The 23,797-nt window shown below is 43.4% G+C and overlaps 1 protein-coding gene across 1 annotated transcript in view; it reads left to right on the top strand.

The window, feature by feature from the left end:
- Positions 1 to 20,977, top strand: part of adprh (ADP-ribosylarginine hydrolase) — a 33,053-nt gene extending 12,076 nt beyond the window's left edge. The window contains exons 3-8 of the mRNA XM_084322557.1: positions 1,523 to 1,631; positions 4,612 to 4,710; positions 4,873 to 4,978; positions 6,072 to 6,338; positions 10,417 to 10,631; positions 19,889 to 20,977. Coding sequence (XP_084178683.1) covers positions 1,523 to 1,631; positions 4,612 to 4,710; positions 4,873 to 4,978; positions 6,072 to 6,338; positions 10,417 to 10,631; positions 19,889 to 20,037 — 945 coding nt within the window. The 3' untranslated portion in view covers positions 20,038 to 20,977. The remainder of the gene's footprint in view (positions 1 to 1,522; positions 1,632 to 4,611; positions 4,711 to 4,872; positions 4,979 to 6,071; positions 6,339 to 10,416; positions 10,632 to 19,888) is intronic.
- Positions 20,978 to 23,797: the final 2,820 nt, after the last annotated feature.

The following is a 23,797-nucleotide window of genomic DNA, read 5'->3' as shown; positions in this document are numbered from 1 at the left end:
CACTTTACTGTTACATTTGCACTGTGGTTGGATGCCAAACTTCTTTCTGTTGTACTGTACTTGGTGACACTACCTTTGGATCCAACATGTCCTCCATGTTGTCAGGAGCTGTTGTACCGTACTTGATGACACTACCTTTGGATCCAACATGTCCTCCATGTTGTCAGGAGCTGTTGTACCGTAATTGATGACACTACCTTTGGATCCAACATGTCCTCCATGTTGTCAGGAGCTGTTGTACCGTACTTGATGACACTACCTTTGGATCCAACATGTCCTCCATGTTCAAATAGATCGTGCCTCAAATAGATCCGCTATCAGCTCTATCTTTAATCTTTCAAAATGTTCAGTTGCTATCGCTATCAGCTCTATCTTAAATCTTTCAAAATGTTCAGTTGCTATTGCATGCACTCATCTGTGTTTCACTACACACATGAGTGCATGCTTACTAACTGTCAGTCTGCAACACTACTATCACCGACATCTAAGAAGGGAGATCCCCCCTTGAATGGCCCTTCTAAGGGCGTTTTCACACCTAGCTCGTTTGGAGCTGTTGTTCCGGAACATGGAGCGTTTACCCCCTATTTCGGTTCATTTGGGCATATGTGAACACAGCAATCGCATTCTGTTGCGGAACAAAACAAGCGGGCCGAGACCGCCTAGAGAGGGTGGTCTCGGCGCACTTCCAACCGAACCCGAAGCGACTCGTACGCTGTGAGAATGCAACCGACACAACTCACTTGCCGTACTGTATACACGCTGCATGATGACGCTTTCGCATTGAATTGTGGGCGGGATCAGTTTGTAGTCTTTATTTTCCGGGTTACATTAAAATCGGGGAGGAGAGAGCAGGGGGAGCATATGAATTAAGCTGGAGACATGATCCAATAGACTTTTATGCGCCTGAGTTTCCTGAACACGGCGCGACCCATTCCTAATCGATCAGAACTAAATCGGCCGATTTACATCACGGCTCTCATCCACATTCATTCATTTGCTCCCGCCTCCCCGATTTCAATGTAACGCGTAGATTCAGGGTTAGGGGGGGGGGGGGGCACACCCCAAAATCAGACCAATGAGTGACAGTTTGCTCGTGCGTGCGTTTGTTCTGGTCCGCTGTTAACACAGCCGTGTGAACACAAACGAACTAAGGGACAAGTGCAACATTGTATCATTATAGTCCCTGTGTCTCCCTGAATCGGAACAAAGCAAACGAACTACAGGTGTGAAAACACCCTAAGGTTTCTCTCCTCCACACTGCCTGTGGTGCATTTTTTTTTATTGTTAGGTTTTAGTGAGTTTTTCCTTACCTTCGCGTGGGGTATGTCTGGGAGTGTTTGCATTCATTCATTTATTTTGCATTTATTTAAAATTTGTTGGACCTTATGGTGTTCTTGTTTTGTTCTTGACTTATTGTTATGTTTCTTCTTGACTTGTTTAAAGAAGACGTGTCCGGCCCATGGGGACATTAACGTGTGTTGTCGGGCCTTACAAATAAATTTGATTTGATTTATGTTGTCAGGAGCTGCAGGAACTGGGTGGACTGAAGAGCATCAAGGTGGAGCTCCCTGATTGGCCGGTGAGCGACGACACGGTTCTGCATCTGGCGACAGCAGAGGGCCTGGCGACCGGTGAGGTCAAGGTCAACTTTATTTATATAGCACATTTAAAATCAACCAAAGTTGTACCAAAGTGCTGTACAATACAAACACAGAAATACTAAAAGAAATACAAAATAAAGTAAACACACGGGCGGCTAGGTGGCACAGTGGGCAAGGCGCTCGCCACCAAACAGGAGATGCTAGGTTCGAGCCCAGCTCTCGGCGTTGCTACCAGCTTGGCTGGTCGTTCATACTAATACAATTGGCAGTATTAGGGGGTGGGAAGCTGGTGGGTGGGGATCGGACGTTGTGGACAGCGACTCCTACAGGTCGGTTGGTGCGCCTGCGCAGTAGAATCAGGAAGCGACGAGGGCGGTGTGTCCCTCCCACGCAGACCCTCGCCGCTGAGAGATCGCGCTGTGCAGGTGAAAAGATGCGACGGCTGCCTCCTCGAGTACCGGAGGGGACACGTGATGCAAGGCTTCGTCCACATTGCAGCCGGCTTGTGGAAGGCATGGCCTAACAGCATTCGAGACAGGGGAGGGTAGAATTGGACGATACGAAATTGGGAAGGGAGAAAAATTGAAAAATGAGGAGAAAAAGTAGATAAAAAAAAAGTAAAGTAAACACAAGTCATAACAACTTCAATACATTTTTTAAAACAATCACCGACACGACCAGGGATGTGTGGCTTACCAAGCCTCAGAATGGCAATAAAAGCAGGTGAGTCTTCAGCTATGTTTTAAAACTCTGTAGGGTCTGGGCAGACCTAATTTGCAGTGGAAGACTGTTCCATAATTTAGGGGCAGCCATCGCAAAAGCTCGATCGCCTTTAGTCTCCTCGGGACATCTAAGAGTAATTTATTTGCTGACCTCAGTGAGGTCACTGCGGTGAGGCTCACATTGGACCGTCAGTTCTCCCCCGTCCGTTCTAATTGACATGGATCCGGGGTGGTTGGTTGATTGGATTCATTCGATTCCGGTTGGGATTAGGCCTCTTCCTGACGCAGTCGCAGCTCTTCCTCCTCTAGGGGATTAAATACAGGTTAAGTAGGAGGTCCAGCGTGTTGCTGCTGCCTCCTGGTTATTGTCAGTGACTTCATGGGCTTTATGGGCCTTTATTACTTTATGTTACGCAACATAATTGGAATGTGTCTTGACTCGCACATCCCTTTTCTTTAGATGCACTCGCATAGCAGTCCAGTCCTACGGGTGCACGTACTCGGAGGTCAGAGTCGTCCAGCCCCCCCCCCCCCCCCCCCACGGTGTTTAACCCTTTCACTACCACACTACAGAAGGTTAACCCTTTACTATCGCACTACAGACGGTTAACCCTTTACTATCGCACTACAGACGGTTGCACAGCATCAACACACAAAGACGAATACAGATTTATTCATTGTCTATTTACTGACATGTTTGATGAAGATGGAATTGTTTCCCCTTTTCGGTGGGAAGCCCATAGGCGAGGGAGGCGGGGCCACTAGGCGTACTGTGGTGCTTGATGCGTGTAGGACGGGTCGATTCTGGTCAGACGGGTCTCCTCTGATGAGACCACGGGGACGCGAGATTCAGAAATTCAGTGCCTTGCTCAAGTGCATGTAGGCACTAGTGAATCAGCAGATATAAGGCGGTATAAATGTAACTCGACTTCGAAACTTTTTTTATTATAAAAGAATAATAACACAGTTTTAATACATCACAGATTCTGCAGGATTGTCATCAATGTGATGTTTTACTTGTTGCCTGTAGCTTTGAAAAATCCGTAACATTCTGGTATTCTGGTATAAATTTGGAGTATAGATTTATTGTGCGCTCGTTGATAGATTGTAGATAAATGGCCTCGATGATTAGTTCTCAATAACGAGGAAAACAGCTTCTTCCCCACTGCCATACGGACACTGAACTCCCTGTAGCAACCCCCCCCTACCTCTGTTGCTATGGACATGGACATAAACTGTGATATTGTGGTCTTTGTAATTATGTATTTATGTATTTAACTGCATGTAGTATATATGTATTGTAAGTGATGTTATATGTTCTATGTTGGAACAATGCTGTAACTGCACTGAAAACAAATTCCACCAGCCTGGCTGGGTGGTCAATCATTGAAGAATCGAATCGAATCAGTCCAGATCAGAGGTCAGAGGTCAGAGCCCCGTCACAGTGTTTAACCACCAATGGATTTGTGCAATTGTCAGAACAACAAATCATTTCACTAATTTGTCTGATTTGTCCAACTTATTAGCTTCCTGCCCCCCTGGCTCACACACTGCGCTACACATGACGGACACGTGTTACACATGACGGACACGTGTTACACATGACGGACACAGTGTTACACATGACGGACACAGTGTTACACATGACGGACACGTGTTACACATGACGGACACGGCGTTACACATGACGGACACGTGTTACACATGACGGACACGTGTTACACATGACGGACACGTGTTACACATGACGGACACGTGTTACACATGATGGACACAGCGTTACACATGACGGACACGTGTTACACATGACGGACACGTGTTACACATGATGGACACAGCGTTACACATGACGGACACGTGTTACACATGAGGGACACGTGTTACACATGACGGACACGTGTTACACATGAGGGACACGTGTTACACACGAGGGACACGTGTTACACATGACGGACACAGCGTTACACACGACGGACACGTGTTACACATGACGGACACGTGTTACACATGACGGACACGTGTTACACATGACGGACACGTGTTACACATGACGGACACGGCGTTACACACGACGGACACGTGTTACACATGACGGACACATGTTACACATGACGGACACGTGTTACACATGACGGACACGTGTTACACATGACGGACACAGCGTTACACATGACGGACACGTGTTACACATGACGGACACATGCTACACATGAGGGACACGTGTTACACATGACGGACACGTGTTACCCAAAATGGCGTCAGGACTGACCTTGTGTTCCTCCTCGCAGGGAAGGGAGGGGAGCAGCTGCTGCACGAGGTGGGCGTTCGCTACGTGGAGGGAATGAAGGACATGGAGGGGAGGAAACCTGGACCTTCAAGCATTCTGGGTGAGAGAGAGAGAGAGAGAGAGAGAGCAAGAGAGAGAGAGCATCATTCACTATTGATGATTTAAATCTGCCTGCTCTTGTCTTATGCATGCGTATCGGAGTGGAAAACCCTAAATTCCCTCTCTCTCTCTCTCTCTCTCTCTCTCTCTCCCTCTCCCTCAGGAATCTCCCAGCTGAGGCCGGGGGAGGAGGGGGGCTTCAGAGTGCCCTATAACCCTGAAGCCACAGGCTGCGGAGCGGCCATGAGGTCCATGTGCATTGGCCTGAGGTAAGACAACATTATGTGGAATAGATATGATCATAATGATGGCCGCTGGCACCCCTCCTCTGTGAGCTGGAACCGCCATTATTAACCTGATCCCAGGTCTGCCGGTGGTCACGGCCCAGTTCTGATCCACGGGCAGAGAGTTGGTCTTAACTCTGACTCTTGGCGACGATGGGCTCATCGAGTGGAGCGTGTTTGCTCCCTAATCAGTCAGTGTCTGTATTTCCTGTGATAAAAGCATTATGTTATTGTTCTACAGGACAGCCCAGGGTTCCTGCAGGTTTCAACAAGTTACAATTAAGACCTTTTAAGACCATTTTGAATACCCATTGCATGGCCATACTGGCAAAAAAAAAGGATAAAGGAAAATGACTATGAAAGAAAGAAATCCATACGAATTGTTGGCGGGGGGGGGGGGGGTGTTCTGTACGGCTATCATCGTACTGCTTACTGTGCAGCCTGGACGTTACCTACTGCTTACTGTGCAGCCTGGACGTTACCTACTGCTTACTGTGCAGCCTGGACGTTACCTACTGCTTACTGTGCAGCCTGGACGTTACATACTGCTTACTGTGCAGCCTGGACGTTACCTACTGCTTACTGTGCAGCCTGGACGTTACCTACTGCTTACTGTGCAGCCTGGACGTTACATACTGCTTACTGTGCAGCCTGGACGTTACCTACTGCTTACTGTGCAGCCTGGACGTTACCTACTGCTTACTGTGCAGCCTGGACGTTACCTACTGCTTACTGTGCAGCCTGGACGTTACCTACTGCTTACTGTGCAGCCTGGACGTTACCTACTGCTTACTGTGCAGCCTGGACGTTACCTACTGCTTACTGTGCAGCCTGGACGTTATCTACTGCTTACTGTGCAGCCTGGACGTTACCTACTGCTTACTGTGCAGCCTGGACGTTACCTACTGCTTACTGTGCAGCCTGGACGTTACCCCCAAACATATTTAAACAAGATACAGAGAAGTTATGACAACATAGAAGTAACTTCTAATACAAATTTTAAAGAAATGTCAAAATCATATTTAAGACTTTTTAAGACCCTGCAGCCATTAAAATCCTCCTCCCCCGCCTCCACTAGGTATCCGACTCCCGGCCACATCATGTCCTTGGTGGCGGTTGCCGTGGAGACTGGCAGGATGACCCACCCCCACCCCACCGGCTTCCTGGGAGCCGTGGCCTCCGCGCTCTTCACCGCCTACGCCGTCCAGCGGCGACCAATCACCACGTGGGGGCTGGGCCTGCTCAACGAGGCCTGTCCCATCGCCAGGAACTTCTGCCAGGGCCGGGGCTACGCCCTGGAGGAGACCGAGAGGGACTGGGGCTACTTCGCCGAGAAGTGGCAATGGTACGAGTCCCCCTTGAGATCAACTAAAAACACCTCTACAAACAATATCTACTATGCTACTATACTTATACTACTACCTATTAGGGCTGTCCCCGACTAAGGATTTGGATAGTCGACTATGATTGGCCAAAATTTGCAGTTATTCGACTATTAGTCGACAAAAAAAGGTATACGTTTTTTTTTTTTTTTTTTTTTTTTTTTTTTTATCATTCCATTTGGGATGTGGGGGGTGCTTAATGTGTGAAGGAGTCAACTGAAGGCTTCTTGTCCTCTGCAAAAGCATGCAATTGGTCCACTGATGGATACATCTTGATATTTGTCTAGTCTAGTGTGTTCATTAGATGGGTGAAATCCTCTTTCAGTGCCTCTGTGCCTGTTTTCGTAGGCAGTTAGCCTCTGGTATGCGTGCCATTAGTGTTAGAGGCCTCTTTTCTTTTGGAAAGAATGATAAGAGGTTGGCAGTCGACTACGGCTCCTTTCGACCGATTAGTCGACTAATCGATTAATAGGGGTCAGCCCTACAACCTATCATGCTAATATGTCTATACTACTAACTATCATGCTAATATGTCTACTACTATACTTATACTACTACTTATCATGCTAATATGTCTATACTACTATGTTACTATACTTATACTACTAACTATCATGCTAATATGTCTATACTACTATGTTACTATAGTATATTTATACTACTAACTATCATGCTAATATGTCTATACTACTATGCTACTATACTTATACTACTAACTATCATGCTAATATGTCTATACTACTATGTTACTATAGTATACTTATACTACTAACTATCAAGCTAATATGTCTATACTACTATGTTACTATACTTATACTACTAACTATCATGCTAATATGTCTATACTACTATGCTACTATACTTATACTACTAACTATCATGCTAATATGTCTATACTACTATGTTACTATACTTATACTACTACTTATCATGCCAATATGTCTATACTACTAACTATCATGCTAATATGTCTATACTACTATGTTACTATACTACTAACTATCATGCTAATATGTCTACTACTATACTTATACTACTACTTATCATGCTAATGTCTATACTACTATGTTACTATACTTATACTACTAACTATCATGTTAATATGTCTATACTACTATGTTACTATACTATACTTATACTACTAACTATCATGTTAATATGTCTATACTACTATGTTACTATACTATACTTATACTACTAACTATCATGTTAATATGTCTATACTACTATGTTACTATACTTATACTACTACTTATCATGCCAATATGTCTATACTACTAACTATCATGCTAATATGTCTATACTACTATGTTACTATACTTATACTACTACTTATCATGCTAATATGTCTATACTACTATGTTACTATACTACTAACTATCATGCTAATATGTCTATACTACTATACTTATACTACTACTTATCATGCTAATATGTATACTACTATGTTACTATACTTATACTACTAACTATCATGCTAATATGTCTATACTACTATGTTACTATACTTATACTACTACTTATCATGCCAATATGTCTATACTACTAACTATCATGCTAATATGTCTATACTACTATGTTACTATACTTATACTACTACTTATCATGCTAATATGTCTATACTACTATGTTACTATACTTATACTACTAACTATCATGCTAATATGTCTATACTACTATACTTATACTACTACCTATCATGCGAATATGTCTACTACTAACTATCATGCTAATAGTCTATACTACTATGTTACTATACTTATACTACTACTTATCATGCTAATATGTCTATACTACTAACTATCATGTTAATATGTCTATACTACTATGTTACTATACTACTAAGTACTACCTATCATGCTAATATGTCTATACTACTACCTATCATGCGAATATGTCTACTACTACCTATCATGCGTCGTGTATGTCATAAATGTTATGATGAATTGAAAATGGGGGACCCTGATGTAAACAAGACGAAAGTCTTTCTCTGGTCTGCATCCCCTTAACAATTGTGTGTATTGAGCCGTACTGTATTCTGTATTGTACCCATTCTGCAATCTGTTAATAAAATGTTTAATCAATCAATCCACAACCACATAAAGAAAAGACGAGAGGATTGAAAGTATAAAGACTGACCATCCGATGACATACCTGGTTTTAAAAGAGAATCCCTCATCAGAACTAATACGCCTCCTGATTTCCCTCATGAATTCCAAATGTTTTGACCCCTCATGGCCCTCAGAGCAGACCCGGGTATTGGGAATCGATACCACCAGGTATTGATCCACTCAAATCAATGCTACCCACTGTGTTATAGCAATTTTCAATACTTAAATTGTCCGAATAATGGTATGGTATGGTATGGTTTATTTCTTAATCCCTGAGGGGAAACATGGTTTGCCACCAGAGCGAATACAAATATACAAACATGAAAGAAACAATTACATGATATAATACAGGATACACAACACAGTAGGAGAGCCTCTCAACACAGTGCTAACGGTGTTCGTTAAGAAATGTAACCGCAGCAGGAACAAAGGACCTTCTCAATCGCTCAGTAGAGCATTGAGGCATCAACAACCTATCACTGAATGAGCTTCGCAGAGCATCAAAAATACTGAACAGTGGGTGGTCTTCAAAGGATAAAATGGTGTTCAGTTTAGTTCTAGTTCGCTTGGCTATGATGATCTCCAGGGAATCGGGAGGGAGGCCAATCTCTGAGCCAGCCTTTTTAATGATTTTATTTATGCGTGATGAAACCGTGATGCTGCCCCCCCCCCAGCAGAGAACAGCATTAAACAGGACACTAGCCAGGATACCTTGATAGAAGACATAAAGAAGTGACCTGCTGATGTTGAAGGATCTAAGCTTCCTAAAATGAAAAAGCAGAGACTGGGCTTTTTTCGAACACAGAATCTGTGTTCTGCTTCCAGTCCAGCTTACTGTCCAAACTGAATGCTGTTACTACCAGTGTTACTGTATGTATTGCTTTTTAGCTACGGTTTTGGAGCTGGTAGGCCTGCCCTCGCCAGTAAATGGTAAATGGTCACGGTGCATTTATAAAACAGCTTTTATCCAAAGCACTTTACAATTTGTTCCTCACATTTGACCCATTCACTCACATATTCACACACGGACAGCAGAGTTCCTGCTCATCGGGAGCAGTTAGGGGTTAAGTATCGGAAAAGTACTCTCTCGGTATCAGCATCGAATGCAAAGTATCGGTATCGAGACGAAACACTGTACAACTGTACAAGTAAAACTGTACATTGGAATATTGACAACCATACTAGGTAATTTACTGTACATTGGAGGGGGTTGGGGGGGGGGACACTGTACAAACAAGCAAAACTGTCCTGATGAGCAGGTCGGCACCTTGCATGGTTGCCTCCGCCGTTGGTGTGTGAATGTGTGAGTGAAGGGGTGAACGTGAGGAACGAATTGTAAAGCGCTTTGGATAAAAGCTGCTATATAAATGCACCATTTACCATTTAGTTTGACACTAGATGAATATTGCCGGTTACATGTGTGGTGAATGTAAATACGTAGCAGAACCTCACTCCTCTCTCGGTTTCTCCCTTGCCTCAAATAGATCCGCCATCAGCTCTATTGTTAAATCTTTCAAAATGTTCAGTTGCTATTGCATGCACTTATCTGTGTTTCATTACATATGAGTGCATGCTTACTTGAGTGCTGTTTTGCCTGTTTTACTGCAACACTACTATCACCGACATCTAAGAAGGGAGATGCCCCCCTTGAACGGCCCTTCTAAGGTTTCTCTCCTCCACATTGCCTGTGGTGCATTTTTTCCTATTGCTAGGTTTTAGTGAGTTTTTCCTTACCTTCGCGTGGGGTATGTCGGGGAGTGTTGCATTTATTTGATTTATTTTACATTTTTTGGACTTTATAGTGTTTTTGATTTGTGATGTTTCTTCTTGACTTGTTTAAAGAAGACGTGTCCGGCCCATGGGGACATTAACGTGTGTTGTCGGGCCTTACAAATACATTTGATTTGATTTGATTTGATTTGATTTGAAGGTACCTGGACGTGAGGTGCATCTCCACGGGGAAGGGGCCGGTGCGTTGGCCCGACGCCTACGGCCCGGCGGAGAGAGACGAGGCCTATAAGAGCTTCAGCCTGTCCGGGTGGGCGGGGCGCAGCGGCCACGACGCTCCAATGATCGCCTACGACGCCCTGCTGGGGGCGGGCCCCGACTGGGAGGAACTGATGAGCAGAGCGGCCTTCCACGGAGGTCAGAGGTCACAGTGTTGTAGTGTTTGTCCGTTCCCTTTCTCCCCCTCCTCGTCGGAGGTACTTTATTTGTACATTTGAATGAATGAATGAATGAATGAATGACTTTATTTGACAATATATAAATAACATGCGACAGAAGCACAGTCTGAAATACTGCCAAGGATGGACACAAAAAGGTGCATTTTAGCTGAGTATCTGGGTTAATTATAGTCCCCTTTGAGCCATGTCTTTAGGCTGGACTTGAATCTAACAGCACTGATTACAATTTTCAGGTCACTTGGCAGACTGTTCCAGAAGACAGCTGCAGAATATAAAAATGACTCCTTCCCCATACAACTCCTGAATCTCACTGGCACGAAGTCAGTTGAGCTACGCCTAGTTGAATATGCATGGGTGTCCCTGATACGGTTGAAGTAGTCGTTGAAGTACACTGGCACTACCCCGTGCACGATTCGGTGAACTAGGCACGTTTTCTTTTTTACTAGAGGTGCACAGAGTACCAATTTACAATTTAATCATTTAGCTGAACGCTTTTATCCAAAGCGACTTACAAATTGTGAACAACAAGTCAGCAGGAGGGGTACAACTCTGGCAGCTAAGGGTGAGTGACATTGTTCATCAAATAGTGTCGAACTTCAGTGTTACATTCTGAGTGCATAGTAGTATATACAGGTAGGTACTAGTATAAGAATAGTGGCATAGTAGTAGGGTACATAATAGTAAAAAGACGGTAAGTAAGAGGGTTCTTCAGATATTATTTCAGATATTGTTTGAAGAGGTGTGTTTTTAGTCGACGGCTGAAAAACATACTTGTACTTGTTATTGATTGATGTTAAATACCAATAACTGAGTACTAATGCTATCTAATGATGCAGATTATCTATTGTTTAAAGGTGCTATAGATAACATTCAGCCACTAGATGTCGCACTAGAGCACCAGCATTTATCCAATCGGGTGCATTCCACGTGAGGAAATGGGAAGTAGGGAGGGGATACATGCCTGCAACATGTAAACAACATTCATTTTGGACCGGCAACATTTTTTTTATCATAAATTCATTACTCAATTTCTTTGGGGGAAAAGCAATACTTTTATTCCGCACCCTTTCTAAAAGTTCTGGATGTATTATTAAAAAAAAAAAAATTACTCTACATTTGTTTGCCACGCAGTATGCCCATCATTATACCCAGTCTGCCACCGCTGTAAGCCTATGGAGATGTTTACCTTCTTTGCAGGGCTATAACTTTTTAAATATTATAGCTATATTGACATTACTATGGCCCATTCAACATCGGGTATCTATCGTTCCGGATGTGGGAACGTTATATTTTTTCATTCATACATTGTTGTGTTAATACCGTCGAGAATATAAGTATGTTTTTAAGCTTTTCTGCTGTAATTCCAAAAACGCGAGTTATAGGCCCTGAAGCATATGATAGATTATCGATTAGCGTTTCTTTCCTATACACGCTATATTAAAAAATTCAAATGTATATGATCGGTATACATTATGCATGCTTCATCATGCGTGAAGGAAAGGGAGGGGGGGGGGGTCGTTTATAATTCCTTGATCGTCAGTAACGGCTTTATTTAGTATGGGTTGATATATTGATCAGATGGATTGCAAACGAAGAAATGGACAATTAAGCTGAAAATGTTATATTCCTCTTACCGTTCGCCGATGAGACTGGAGGAAAAATATTCCAATTATTTGACGTCGATCTGCTAGATCCATTTCCCGTTTGTATGACGCAATAAACGCTGAAATCATATAGATTATTGCGTTTCAAAAGCGATCCCAATGCACTCGATTGTGTCTCTTGATCCACGTAACAAGATAGTACTGCCGGAGGGATTTCCTCGATGCACCAGCGCCACTTCCGGTTTGGTGTGGAGTGTAACTCGCCCGATCATCCACCAGGCGGCGGTATTGAGGCATTGCAATATCAGACAGGGTGCCGCTGCAGTCCCGGAGGGAGGCTGGATGAATTATGAATGCCATGGCGAAAAAATGAAATATTGATCCCAACAACGAATTATCACGTTGTTGGCGTTCAACGCATGGCAGGCAATAACGAATTATGATGTTGTTGGTGACCAATGGAATAAGAAAATAAAATGGGAGCTTGGTATTTGGTTAGATTAAAATGTAACCGGGGAAGCTAATATAAAACTATGAAATCATTTGTAATAACCGAGTAACCGTCTGTAGTGTGGTAGTAAAAGGGTTAACCTTCTGTAGTGTGGTAGTGAAAGGTTAACCTTCTGTAGTGTGGTAGTGAAAGGTTAACCTTCTGTAGTGGTAGTGAGAGGTTAACCTTCTGTAGTGTGGTAGTGAAAGGGTTAACCTTCTATAGTGTGGTAGTGAAAGGTTAACCTTCTGTAGTGTGGTAGTGAAAGGGTTAACCTTCTGTAGTGGTAGTGAAAGGGTTAACCGTCTGTAGTGTGGTAGTGAAAGGTTAACCTTCTGTAGTGTGGTAGTGAAAGGGTTAACCTTCTGTAGTGTGGTAGTGAAAGGTTAACCTTCTGTAGTGTGGTAGTGAAAGGGTTAACCTTCTGTAGTGTGGTAGTGAAAGGTTAACCTTCTGTAGTATGGTAGTGAAAGGTTAACCTTCTGTGGTGTGGTAGTGAAAGGTTAACCTTCTGTAGTGTGGTAGTGAACGGTTAACCTTCTGTAGTGTGGTAGTGAAAGGGTTAACCTTCTGTAGTGTGGTAGTGAAAGGTTAACCTTCTGTAGTGTGGTAGTGAAAGGGTTAAACCACGAGGATTAGACTGGAGCTTGTTGGCCGAGTTAGGTCATCATCATGATGACTGTACAGACCTTGTCACGGAGAGCTCCCCCCTCCCCCACCCAGGGGAGGCTCCCAGGGCCATCTGGGAGCCGTCAGCGAACACCTTTCCCACACGCGGTGAGCAGCAGCTCCGGAGCTCCAAGCAACTTTACACTCGGCCTCACTTCGCATCACAAGTCATGCTGGTTTATGCCCAGAGACAGTTAAGCCCCCTCCCCCCCCCCCCCCCCCAACCTCTGGAAGCCTGTGAAGGAAATCCTGCCAAAAGCCCCGTCCTGTCTGTCATCCTGTGTCTGTACTCTGTCATCCTGTGTCTGTTACTGTCATTATGTGTCTGTTACTGTCATCCTGTGTCTGTTACTGTCATCATGTGTCTGTTGCTGTCATCATGTGTCTGTTACTGTCATCCTGTGTCTGTTACTGTCATCATGTGTCTGTTACTGTCATCATGTGTCTGTTACTGTCATCATGTGTCTGTTACTGTCATCCTGTGTCTGTTACTGTCATCCTGTGTCTGTTACTGTCATCATGTGTCTGTTACACATTACTGTCATCCTGTGTCTGTTACTGTCATCCTGTCTGTACTCTGTCATCCTGTCTGTTTTTTTTTTTTTATATATATTTTATTTTACATTTTTCAGAACATTGTACAAACAGTATACCAACATGACATACAAACACACTCAGACAGTGAAAGTAAAAAAAAATGCATTAACGAAAAAATAATAATAACACATTTTTTACATTTGCTATTACAACACGGTTACCAGCCATACATGACTGAGAAATATTGTGTTTGGGGTCCCTATTAGGGGGACTGTGAGATCAGACAGGCGAATCAGCTGCCGCCTCTAGCCTCATCGAGATAGGCTAAGAACGGGTCCCAGATTTTTGAAAACCTTTTAAGTGAATCGGTTCTCAGGAACCTTAGTCTCTCCATCCGTATGACAGAGGTCATGTCCGCCGCCATCCACAGTTGGAAAGAAGGTGCTGAGGAGGACTTCCACTCCATCAGTATTTGTTTTTTAGCAACCGTTGTCCCCAATGTCAAAGATTGTTGCACAGCTGTAGGAAAGCTCAGAGAGGACTCAGAGCAGCCAAAGATGGCGAGCTCTGCCCCCGGCTGTAGAGTTATCTTGTAGGCCTTAGAGTACCAGTCAAATATTTTGGCCCAGAATCCTGTTAGTGAAGGGCAAAACCAGAAGGCATGAGAAAGTGTACCCTCTGATACCTGGCACCTGTCGCACAGAGGTGAAACAGAGGGGTAGATCTTGTGCAATCTATGCTTGGAGTAGTGGAGACGATGCACAACTTTAAATTGGATCAGCTGGTGTCTACTATTGACTGAGCCAAGTTGTACTATAGACAGACTCCTATCCCATACAATATCAGATAGATCAATACCGAGTTCCTCCTGCCATTGTTCTTTAATCTTCTCAGTAGAGGCCATATTACAGTTGTCAAACAGACACACAAACCTAGAGATGAGGTGCTTGGAGTGGGGAGGGCTCAGCAATATATCAAAGAAAGAATGTTCAATTGGGAGCCCTTCGAAAGCCTGAACTTTGGATCTAACATAATTTCTGAAATCTGAGCCAGTTGGTGCCGGGCAACTCAAACGTCCTCTTTAGTAGATTGAAGGATGCAAAGTGACCGTCTATGTATAAGTCCTTAATGGAAGCTAGCCCCTTCCCACTCCAGGCAAGGTAACCCCCGTCTGTCCATGGAGCCGAAAAAGTGTGATTAAAACAGATTGGTGCATGGATAGAAACATCTGGTAGGCTCAAAGCACCCCTGATTTGATTTAAAATTCTGACAGAGTTTTCCACGACAAAACATAGTTTCAAGCTTCTTAAGATCCCGGGTACGCCTGGTTTGACAAATAGCATAGCTGGCAAGGATGAGTTAATAAGGGAATTAGCCTCCATTCTCAGCCACAAGGGGGCCCCAGGAGTCAATTCACCTGTTGTCCCCTGCCGCCAGTACATCAGAGCCCTTACATTGGCAGCCCAGTAGTAGTGCCTAAATACTGGCAAGGCCAGCCCTCCCTCAGATCTAGGTTTTTGCAAGTGCATTTTTGAGATTCTGTGATTCTTATAATTCCAGATGTAAGACAGAATTACAGAGTCCAGTTCTTTGAAAAAAGACTTTGTGAGAAAGATGGGAAGATTTTGACAAAGGTATAGGAATCTGGGGAGAGAAACCATCTTGACAGAGTTTATGCGGCCTATCATGGAGAGGGGTAGTACTTTCCAATTTTCAATGCATTGTTTTAGCCTTGAAACATAGTCGGCAAAGTTCAATTTAAATATTAATTTAGGATCTTTGGGTATGGTCAGACCAAGATAGGTGAGGCGATCTTTTGCCAATTTGAATGGGAGATTTTCCAGGAAACCGGAAGTGAAGGTGTCAGAAAGAGGCATAAAGTCACTCTTTGTCCAGTTAATTGTGTATCCGGATAGCTCACCGAAAGAGGTAATTAATTCTAAAAGAGGGGGAATCGATATCTCTGAATTGTGTAGGTATAATATTACATCGTCAGCATACAAGCTGATGCGTGTCTCGACGCCTCCAACGTTCAAGCCTACAAGACTTGGGTGACTGCGTATTTTTAGGGCAAGGGGTTCGAGCGCAACGGCGAAAAGCGCAGGCGAAAGAGGGCAACCCTGCTGGACAGAACGGAGCAGTGGAAATCTGGTTGACTTCTCCCCGTTGGTTATAACTGAACATGTTGGACTGGCATATATGAGCTTTACCCAGGATATAAATGTATCACCAAACCCGAATCTATGCAGTGACTCAAACATATAAGGCCACTCAACCTGATCGAACGCCTTCTGTGCGTCAAGTGATAAAATCGCAGCACCCTTGGTCCGACTATGACCAGCATACATGGTGTTGAGAAGGCGTCTGACATTGAAGAAGGAAAATCTATTCGGAATGAACCCTGTTTGGTCAGGGTGAATGATGGTTGACAGGTGTTTATTTAGTCGAACAGCCAGCATTTTAGTAATTACCTTTCTGTCGAAATTTTGGAGTGCTATGGGTCTGAAGCTGGCCGGGTCTACTTCCTCCTTCCCATTTTTTACTATGAGGGCAATATTAGCTTCGTATAATGTTTTGGGTAGGACTCCGTCCTTCTCAGAACTGGATATCATTCTGAGGAGGAGTGGTGCGAGAATGTCACAGAATTTCTTGTAAAATTTAGCACTGTATCCATCTGGCCCGGCTGCTTTACCTGATGAGAATGATTTAATGGTTGAAGTTATTTCTCCCAATGTGAAATCACAGTCTAAATCCTTTCTAGCATCATCACTCAGTTTGGGTGTTTCAAGAGGGTCAAAGAAGTCGTTCAAATCAGATTGAGTGGGATCACATTTAGATGAATAAAGTTCACTGTAAAACTCCTTAAAACGGTAATTTATCTCCCTGGGGTTAGTCAGCAGGGCGCCACTCTTAGACTTGATGGAGAGGATTGACCTAGAGGCCTGAGCACCCTTGAGCTGTCGCGCCAGGAGACGCTCAGGCTTATCTCCCATTTCAAATTGCTTTTGTCTTAGTTTTAAAAGGAGTGTTTATTTGACCACCCAGTATACAGTTATATTCATACTTTAGCTTCAATATTTTATTATAATCTTCAGGGGATTTTGAGGCCTGATATGCCGTCTCGAGGGCGGGAAGAGCATTGTTAATCTCAATCAGTCGCCTTTCTCTCTCCCTTTTGGCAGTGGATTCATATGAGATTACATCCCCACGAATTACGACCTTTAATGTTTCCCACAGTGTGGAGTCTGACACTTCACCATTGTCGTAAAATTCCATAAAAGATGTTAATTTGGTGGTGATATACTCTACAAATTTCCCTTCAGCAAGTAAGGAGGGGTTGAGACGCCAAGAGTATGTTTGCTTGGGGATGGAGAGATCTAGGGACATTGACAGGGGGCTGTGGTCAGAAATCAATATGTTGTTGTATTTTGTGTTGGTGACATGGGAGATTAGTTGGGAGTCTAATAAAAAATAGTCTATTCTACTATAGGATTTATGGGGATGAGAGTAGAATGAGTAATCCCTGTCAGTCGGGTGCTGAACCCTCCAAATATCTACTAGGTTCCTGGATTTAATCAGGTTGTTCAGAACCCGAACTGATGAGATATCTGGGGGTGGGCGTGTAGATACTAGTCTGTCCATGTATGGGTCTAGATGTCATCCTGTCTGTTAAGCCCAACGCACACGGCGGGCGATTTTTGCCAGGCGACCGATTTTTTAAGCAAGGCGACCGACAGAATTGTATCACTTCCATTGTTATGAATGAGACAACCGACACGGCAGGAGATTTTCGAGCGACGATCGCGCAGCATGTGTCTGTACTCTGTCATCAACACCAGGGCCCTAATTTATCAATGTTGCGTACGCACAGATATGTGCGTAACCCCTGCGTACGATAATTTCTAAGCAAAGTGTGGGACTTATCAAATTGAACTTGTGCTTGACTTTGTGCGTATATCTACGCACAGCTCGGAGCATGCGTAGCTGACGCCCGGTGGTAGAATATGAAGCCTGCATGTCTGCAACGCGGAAATAAGCTTCCGTGCATTACTTCCAACACTGGCGTGTTCAACATATGACCCGTAATTCATTATAGTTCATTGTAAAATAGCGACAGTAGTGTAATTATAACGGGCTCACGCGCGAACAAGAGGTTGGCCTGCTTGTTTGGCAAGGGGGGGCAGATGCAGAACACCCACCTCCAAACGCGATTAAATATTGTTTCAAATAAAAAGCGACATACCATTATTTTGTGTCATGTTTCCAAATAAGATTGGCCACAACGAAATGCTTTCTACTTCAATTTGTTGGTTAGAATAGATACCTCCGTTGAAACATCACTGAGACTAAAAGTAAAAGACAGTCTTTTTATTTTTTTGTGAGCTCCGCGCACAGACGTGATAATAATAATAATAATAATAACAATAATAATAATAGCTTCATTTTATATAGCGCCTTTCAAGAGACCCAAGGTCGCTTTACATAGATAGGGGGGGGGGAATAACAAAGTAATAAACATAGTGGACAGACACAACATATAAATATGATGATGGGATTCAAGTTCGCGTTTTTATTGATCACATAGGCAGGCTATACATGGCACGGTCCATCGTGATATTGTAAATGGATCGAGCAATAGCTGTTACTGTACCACCCATGTAGCTGTCAAAGCTCCATCACAAATGCAGTTATGTGAATAGAAAGGGATTCCACTCAGTGATGGGCATTTGCCTGATAAATGTCGTTGCTGCCGGGAGGAAAGGCATGCTGCATGTTTTCAATTCATTAAATAAAACGATACTTTTTGCAAGGGTTTACTGACTGTCATACAAATAATCAACCAACTACATACTGTAACTTTTCAGTGCACGTTCTTATTTACATTGTGACAACAGCCTTGTGAGCTCCCGCACACAGACATGATGGAATTCAAGTGCAAGTTTGTATTGATCACATATAGGCAGGCTACACATGGCGTATAGGCTACATCATACATGGCAGTGAGATTCATTGTTCTTGTATATGCTCTCGTATTATTGTTTATATAGGCTACCCAATACCGACATCAAAATAGATTGTATGCATCTACAAATCATATGCAGCAGGTAGAAAATTTACGGAAAATCCATCGCGATTTGGAATAAAATTGAGGAGAACTTTAATCCCTGGGTATTAATCGAACAAAACGGACAAAGGCAGTCATATTCCAGCACGGTCTTTATTAGTTAATATGGTCTTTAAGTTAATAGATATCATATCCGACATCACCGTACATGTACATGTCTGTCAGCCTGCGTAATTTCTCCATAACACGCTTCCCTCGGCTTAGTCCACTTTTCCACATTTCATGGGGGTGTTCCATTACCGTATATATGGTTAATTACGGGCGGTGCTATATGCAAATACGTAAAACCGTGCACGAGCTGCAGCGTAGGATCAAAGTTATATTTATCAAGACAGGTGTGCGTACGACCTGTGTACGCACGTGTGATAAATCCAGTTTTTTTTGTGCGTACACACATTCTAAATTATGTGCTTAAGAACAAAGATAGAACACTTTCTAAGAATTGTTGATAAATGAGGGCCCAGGTCACCATTACATCCACCTGGATTAAAGCTACAATGTTGTTGAGACAATTCTTACAACCCCTCCCCCCCAGGTGACAGTGACATGGCGTGGTCTCCTCGTTCTTTAACCCCTCCCTCTCCCCCCCAGGTGACAGTGACATGGCGTGGTCTCCTCGTTCTTTAACCCCTCCCTCTCCTCCCACAGGTGACAGTGACAGCACGGCTGTGATGGCGTGGAGTGTCCTCGTTCTTTAACCCCTCCCTCTCCCCCCCCAGGTGACAGTGACAGCACGGCTGTGATGGCGTGGAGTGTCCTCGTTCTTTAACCCCTCCCTCTCTCCCCCCCAGGTGACAGTGACAGCACGGCTGTGATGGCGTGCTGCTGGTGGGGTCTCCTCCACGGCCTCCAGGGCGTCCCAGAGGGAAACTACACCAACCTGGAGTACCGGGAGCGGCTGGAGCGCAGCGCCGAGCAGATCTACGAGCTGTCGCACTGAGACCAGGGGGCTGTGGAAGGGGCCAGTGGGAGGGGCCACATGGCAGTGAGAGGAGCCACAAGGCAGTGGGAGGGGCCATGATATGGTGGGAGGGGCCACGGCATGGTGGGAGGGGCCAGGAGGCTCCACTCACCAGAGTGTGTCCCCACATGAATACCATGGGAAACTAGAGGCCACCTGTTCTTTAACCACATTGACACAAACCCAGTGGCCCCTAGTGGTATTACACATTGACAAGAACCCAGTGCATAGCTGTCAACATTGGGATTTTAAAATAATGGAGATTTCCCAGCGAGGGAGGGTGGCGGGGTGAAGGGGGACCCCCTTGGTGGATTTTCTTTGTCAAATCAGTTGTGGAATAGTCACTTTTGGTGAGTTGTTTCTATACAATTCACTTATATGACATTTAGGTATGACACAGGACTACAAAAGCATTTAGTATAGAAATGTGTCAACAGACTAAAGCACTGCAGGGAATCACAATATTTTGCATACAAATTATGCTGAGCAGAATGTAATATCATAACTGTCTATTATTTTTCTTGCAATTGAGCCAATTTTCATTAGGTACGGTTCTGAGGTTCAACAGAATGCAGTATCAAAAACACGTTGACAAAAAGTATGGGTTACTGAATGCTGAACTGCACTGTTATAATCACTAAGCCATTGTAAGACCTTACCTGTGTCCCTGTATCACTTGTCTCTGCTGCCCTTTGACTAAAAAACTTCCCTATGTCCATTTTCCTTCATTTTTCTTTGGTGGCATATTTGAGATAGTCACCTAGTAAAAGTGAGATAATTTTTTTTTTTTATAAATGTTTTTATTTTCAATTTTCAACATAGAACAAGACATCACAATACAATACCGTCAATAATAATAAAAATAATGACACTAACAACAGTAATAACATTACAAGACAAGCAAACAGAAAAGAAAAAAGACAATAAAAATTAAATAAGGAAATGACAATAGAAAATAAAATAAATAAAACAAAATAAAATAAGTGTGGCTTTCACGTGTGTGCCTTATCTCGTGTGCTATATAAACGTGTGTTCTACCTACCCATATGTGCGTGTGCTTTACCTATGTATATGTTTTATGTGTACATGCATATATGTGTGTTGTGAACGTGTGCATATGACCGTGTATTCCCTAGTAGCCCAGAGTGCCTGTACAGTACTACTGCAGCCAAGAGGACACGTACAGTATCAATGTAGTCAAGTGGGTTTGTACAGTATTATTATAGTCAAGAGGGCATGTACAGTATCACTGTAGTCAAAGGTATATGTACAGCATTACTGTAGTCAAGAGAACATGTACCGTACTACTGTAGCCCAGAGGACACGTACAGTATCAATGTGGTCAAGTGGGCATGTACAGTACTACTGTAGTCAAGTGGACATGTACAGTGTTACCGCAGTCAAGAGAACATGTATAGTACCACTGTAGTCAATAGGACATGTACAGTATTTACAATGCCAGTACCGTAGTAAAAGTGAGATAATTGACAATATCAAAACATGCTAGGGCTGTACCGAATAGTTCTGTTGTGGAATATTTAAAATGAGCCATGACAGTAAGCTGTAGAAATTGAGATTGAGTCAGTTGTTGTAAAAATATAGAAATATAGTTTATTAACACATTGAGTGCCACGCCCCTTCCGGGAAGTGACCACTTCCGTGCCGCCCATTAAACCCATGTAAACGTAGTTGTAGTTTGTAGAACTAAACCTATATTTTATAGTATTGCTATGGGTCTAATAACGCCCTTGAGTCTCATTGAGCTGCTTCTGGTCAACGTGCAAAAAACTGATTCTTTTTTCATCCGTACATTCCCATTTTATACCGTTTTGAATATGAACATAGTCCGACCGCTTCTGAGCAATTCCAGGGAAAAGACACGAAAACAGCGTGTTTGTGTAATTCAATAAACACGAACAGCTAGACACATAAACACATATAGCTTCAATCGCAGTAGAAATAAATATCAGATCAACGCAAGCTTTCATATATGGTGTCCTTACCTGTTCTCTGAAGTAATGGGGAAAAAAGAATCCAATAATCTCATCGCCATTCCAGTTATCCACAGCGATCTTGCCTCCGACGTTATTGGGCATTGCTCTTCAACGGGCGGGCGGGGTCAGTTGTCCAAGCCATCCCTAGACGCGTGTGTTTTGCCGGAGTGTTTAGGACCTGCCCCCACGCCGCAGCTCAGTATAGAAAATAAATGAACCCGTTTCTAACCGGGTGCATTACTGGCCGAAGGCGTTAGAGGGCGGTATAATACCGTCTGCCAGCTCAGACACACTCAGAACAGTATGCACAAGGTGCCCCGCTGAATTATGAATGGATATAGATAATAAAAGAAATACCGTGACAGAAACGTAGATCTACATTTCCGGCACTCAACGATCGGACGACAGAAACGTAGTTCTACGTGAACGGCACTGAAAGTGTTAACAGAGCTCAGGTTATAATCAGACATGCTAACATGATAATTTAGTGTCCCTGTCCTTTACAGTAAGCTAGCTAGGATAACTGTCTGAAAACAACGTGAGACCTAGCTAGATAGCTAATGTTAGCTGGAGAGTTTTAACTATCTCACCCATTAATTAAGGCTATACCATTACTAAACAGTAGCTTTTATGCTCTACTTACCACTGTATTTCTTTATTTTATCCTCATCTTTTTTCTACTTCAGATGGATAAATCCTCTTAATTTAGCTTGTTTATTATACGTAGGTATTGCTGGCTCAAAGTTTATTTTTTTCCCCCAAACAATTGCCATGGGGCCCCTAAGGGGGTTTCCTACTGTCGTTTCATTGCATATCATCCATTTGAATTGTGGTCGCTTTTGTTGAGTACAGCCATTATGTCAGCCCTCGGGGGGGTCCCTACTGGTGGGGCTCCAGGCTGCTGCCTGTCGTCTCCACAGCGGGTAATGTAGCCTTTTTAGTAAGAACTGAAGGGCAAAATGAAAATACTGGACATTTACGGGAAAATATTTAAATGAGGGACGGCGGGAAAGAAGTGTCAAATACGGGAGAATCCCGGGAAAAACCAGTGGCCCCTATTGGTATTACACATTGACAAGACCCCAGTGGCCCCTATTGGTATTACACATTGACACAAACCCAGTGGCCCCTAGTGGTATTACAGATTGACACAAACCCAGTGGCCACCACTGGGTAGTACATAAGGTTGCCACGGTGATTCAATTTCCCATGACTAATAAACTCATAACAGCGGTATTACCGGTGACACTGGACATTTTACAAAATGACGCTCAACATCTGTAGAGCGCTCACTTTGACCTTTAACATTATGCGGCTACATTGATCCACTGTGTCTGTCCGTCCAAGTCTGTTTTAATGAGTAGTATCCATTTGTTGGACAGAGTTGACATTATACGTTATGACAGTACCTTCCATACATTTTCTCTCCGTTCACCGACGGATCGATGTGCGTCTGGACTGGTCCCGAGCACCTCTCCAGTTGAGCTTTCGCTCAGAAATATTGCCAAATTCTCCGTCATCGTTATTATGTAACTTGTCATATAGAGCCTTCTTTCTCTCCTTCACATCAAGTTAAATGTACTCTAAACGTGAAAATGAAACTTAAGCTACTCTGTACTGCTGTATAAAATAGCTCTGCTGTCCACGCAGACACTTTGTTTATAATGTTGTAAAAATAAATAACAGCTTTTATACAAAGTGCTTTACAATTTTTTCTTCCACACATTCACACACAACAGGTGCCA

The sequence above is a fragment of the Notolepis coatsorum genome, assembly GCF_963971535.1.
Source record: "Notolepis coatsorum genome assembly, chromosome: 10".
Taxonomy (NCBI): domain Eukaryota; kingdom Metazoa; phylum Chordata; class Actinopteri; order Aulopiformes; family Paralepididae; genus Notolepis; species Notolepis coatsorum.
This window is presented reverse-complemented; position numbering and strand designations above follow the sequence as displayed.